Genomic DNA, 4,350 nt, shown 5'->3' on the forward strand with positions numbered 1-4,350 from the left:
ATATATATATATATATATATATATATAATTCTTTGATCATCTCTAGTCTGATACGATACAAATGTATATGTATGTGTATTTGTATTTGTATTTGTGTGTAAGTGTATGCATGTATGTATATATGTATGTATATATGTATGTATGTATGTATGAATGAATGAATGAATGAATGTATGCGTGTATCCGGGTTCTCTTCTGTTTTTAATGATTTAAAACTATGTAGGAAAGGATTTGGTTCTAACAAACATACACAGTTCCTTCGAGCTTACAAAAGCAATGTCAAATATCGAACTTCAGTAAAGTTTTGCATATTTTTACTATTCCACTTACAGGCTGTGTTTTTCGTGTGCATGTTAACTGATTGATTTCTTTTTTCTGAAAACCTTAGTCTTTTCCAGATTATCGCTTAGGTATTTACTAATAAAGCCAAGTGTTCCAACTATTATTTGGTATAAATGTAAATATATAACCTGGATATAGAAGGCTTCAAAGCAGTTGTCCATAATTATCTCCTTTCTCTAATTTCCTAAGAGACATTCATATCAGCAGGGCATGTGACCTCTATGAAGGCACATATTTTTTTTTCTTGCGGCCTGTTATATTTCCACTTGTTGGAAGTTTTGGTGGAAATCTTTTGACCCATCTTCCTTGGGTTGATGTTTATATATGTATTTAATAGCAGGTCTTTTTTCTATGCTTTTTTATATCCTAGACATACGTTGAATATAAAATTTAACGAAGCGGAGGTAAAATCAGTGTGTTCTCACAGTGTACTTCGCGAGACTCCAAAACGCCCTCTCAACGACTCCTACCGACTTCTCGTCTCAACCAATACGCTACTCTTTATTAGAGTTCGGCTAGTCCATTCTTCCAATCCTCCAGGGGTGTCAATGACTCTCGCCACAACATCTCTCCCTTTGAGATTGACTTTCGTTGGAAGTTAATATTATTATTTCTTTTTTTTTTTTTCTTTCATCACATCTCCCTTTTTGAGATTTTCATTCTAGGGAAGTTTAATATTTAGGCACAACTTCCAACCGTTCTGTTTGTTTCCTCTTTCTTGTGCTGCTACGCCTAAATTCAATTTCTTGTGGCGCTGGAACATCGAAGGTGTCATAAAAAACTTCCATGGATATCTCTTTTCTTTTTTCCGTATATCTATTTTTTAGTTGGTTTAAATGTCTTCTGTGTTCCCATTTTTCACCTCTTATCATATATATCATTTTGCCTATTCTTTTTGTTACTACTTCATCTTCCCAACCTTGTCTTCCGTTTTTATATATTTTGAAAAACACCTTGTCACTGATATTAAAATGCTTTGTCGTATATTTAGTGTTTTCCCTGTTTGTTTTTATTACTGGTAACAGCTTGTCGAAAATTGACTTTATTTTTCGAGCAAACATTACTTCGACAGGCGATTTGCCTGAAAAAGTGTTTGGGTTTGGTGTTATCCAATAAACCCTCAAGAATTGTGTCAATGCTACGTCATCGACTAACTTGTTTCTTGGTTTCTTTAATGCTCTTTTAGATGCATCCACGAACCTTTCCGCTTATCTGTTTGATCTTGGGTGACACGGAGTAATAGTGATATGTTAGATTGGGTACACCTTGCAAAAATTCATTCGCTGTGAATTGTGCAGCGTTATCGGAGACTATGGTATCTGGGACACCACACCTCTGCCTGTGTGTGTGTGTGTGTGTGTGTGTGTGTGTGTGTGTGAACCCGCATAACTTCTGAAGTTCGCGGCTGATTTTCTCCATACTGGGAGCATACATTACCTATATTCCAGAAGTGGTTTTAGATTCTTATAACTTTTCGCATAATGAGTAACGGGCACTATGGGATCAGAGAACACCCTTTCCTAGGTTATGTTGGTAACTCTTTGCGAAGTAACTTTCAGAAATTGATTGTCTTCCTTACATCCGTTGGTCAAAATTTATCATAGCCTCAATTGGCTGTGTGAAAGAGCAATACTAGCTCAAAAAAAACAGCTCTGTTAGTAAGATTAATGAGTAGCTGCTGCAGTACCTTCCTGGAAGTCCTCACACTTATAAGTCAGTCGATACAATCCCAGATCCAGAAGACGTGGTAAATTATCCAACAGAATTCAACAATTCATTGGAGCCTCCCTCCAGGACTAGCTCCCCACAGATTGGAACTTAAAGTGGCAACTCCAGTAATGTTATTGAAGAATTTGGATCCATCAACACTCTGCAATGGGACACGCCTGGTGGTAAAGAATATGATTCCACATGTTACTGAGGCCACTGTTCTCTCTGCATGTGGAAAAGGAGAGGTTTTCATACCCAGAATTCCTCTCATTCCATTGGGAGCAAAAATTCCTTTTTCATTCAGAAAAGTGCAATTTCCTATTCGTATCAGCTTCGCAATGTCTATCAATAAATCCCAGGATCAAACACTGTCTGTGGTAGAATTTCACTTGCAAGAGTCATGCTTCTCACACGAGCAATTAAATGTTGGCTGCTCTAGAGTGGGAAGCAAAAAAAAAAATCTATTTGCATTTGTTCCACAAGGGAAAACAAGGAATATTGTATACTATACCAAGAGGTTTTGTAGGAATTACTGCATCCTACGTTGTGCTGATAAATATATGCGCATTGTGTGTATAGATAGATGAATAGATAGAAAGATAGATAGGTAGGTAGGTAGGTAGGTAGGTAGGTAGGTATGTAGGTAGGTACTACGTTCGTACGTACGTAGATGAGAGCGAGGAATGTATATATATATAAATGTGTATGTACATGTGCACACATACACATAAGCACTTATTGCCATGGTTTTTATCAAGTTTCACTTATCCGTATCATTCCTTCTATTTCTACAGGAAACCAGTGAAGAGGAAAAGAAAAAGAAAAACCGACTCACAGACCTTCTGAATATTATCAACAAAGTAAGTTAACGTTTCATCTTGGCACGCTTTATCCCTCGATACATTTATCGGTTTATTGTTTTATATCGAACTTTGGAAAAAATTGCGTCATTGGTTATAGATTTCGAGTGGCTAGTCACTGGTTCACTGCATCTGCGTCGGCGATGGCGACAAGGGATGTGTTTGTAATTTGCTGCCGAGCAAATATCGCATGGCTCTTTTTTCGAAACGCATTTTATTTTTTACTGTTTTTTTTTTTTTGCTGAATTACTTTTATCAGTCACCGACATACATCATTGAGATATACACGCACGCACACATACACAAACATACATACACATATACATATATATGTATGCACGTATGTATGTATGTATGTATTATGTATGTATGTATGAGCAGATTTTTATCTTTTATGTATATATTCTCATGCATATAGTTGCATATCTAGACATGTTCATATATATTTAAATGATAAACCTCTGGAGAGTTTTACCGATTTTTGCAGTTCCAGTGATGGATTGGATCTGTAGTCTTCGAATTAGCTTTCTTCTTTCTGGTTTTGAGAAGCTTAATTTCTCAAGATTCGTATTTAGTGGTGTAACATATCCCAGGGTCCCAATAATTACAGATATAAACCTGAACTTATAATCTGGATAGAGTAACTGCAGATTTTTCGATAGTTCAGCATAGGTGTTCTCTTTTTCACTGATCTTCAGCCTTATGTTAGCATCTCCTGGGCAGCTAATTTCCACAACTGTGCACAGTTTCTCTTCTCTATCCCAAATCATTATATCAGGTCTGCTGTGCTTACATTTTATTGAGGTCTTCACTGGTACATTCCACCAATATTCCTTTTCATTATGAGTGACTATGGCTTCTACCATATTGTGGGTTATTTCTTTGTCCTCAGGATTATCCTTCCGACAGATTTCATTATAGAATGTCCTAGCTACAACATCATGTCTCATCGGTAGATAATAACATGATGACATTTTCAGATAACTGCTTATGATGTGAGTGATATCTTCAGTGTGAACTGCACACAGTCTGCATCGGTTGTCACATTTTTCGGGTTTTCCTGCATTTCTATCTCTTTTGTGCATCAGATACTTGGTTGATATTTCCTGTTTCTGGATTGCAAACGCATACCCTTCAAAGGGGGAGGTAGTAATCCGGCTATTCGTCCATGATAAACTGCTTTGATGATCAATGTTACTATCATCACGGAACTTTCTACTAACATATCCATGCATAGTCTTCTGCTCAGCTCATTCTCTCATCTGATGATACGTTGCGGTAGTGTCGTGCGACTTCTTCTAGGTTATCAGACAAAGAATGTTGCTCAAGGAACTGCCTTCCAAGTCTTATGATGTCATCAGCCTCATGTATGCAAACTTGGTCAAGGGATGCACTTCGACACTTGGTGGTTAAAAGATGTTGCCAAAGGGATATGATG

General features: G+C 37.0%; 1 protein-coding gene across 1 annotated transcript in view; it reads left to right on the forward strand.

Annotated features, from left to right (window-relative positions):
- The window catches only part of LOC106875068 (uncharacterized), a 124,918-nt gene that overhangs the window by 52,063 nt on the left and 68,505 nt on the right, over positions 1 to 4,350 (forward strand). The window contains exon 8 of the mRNA XM_052969417.1: positions 2,847 to 2,912. Within this exon, the coding sequence (XP_052825377.1) occupies positions 2,847 to 2,912 (66 nt within the window). The remainder of the gene's footprint in view (positions 1 to 2,846; positions 2,913 to 4,350) is intronic.

The sequence above is a fragment of the Octopus bimaculoides genome, chromosome 7 (assembly GCF_001194135.2).
Source record: "Octopus bimaculoides isolate UCB-OBI-ISO-001 chromosome 7, ASM119413v2, whole genome shotgun sequence".
Taxonomy (NCBI): domain Eukaryota; kingdom Metazoa; phylum Mollusca; class Cephalopoda; order Octopoda; family Octopodidae; genus Octopus; species Octopus bimaculoides.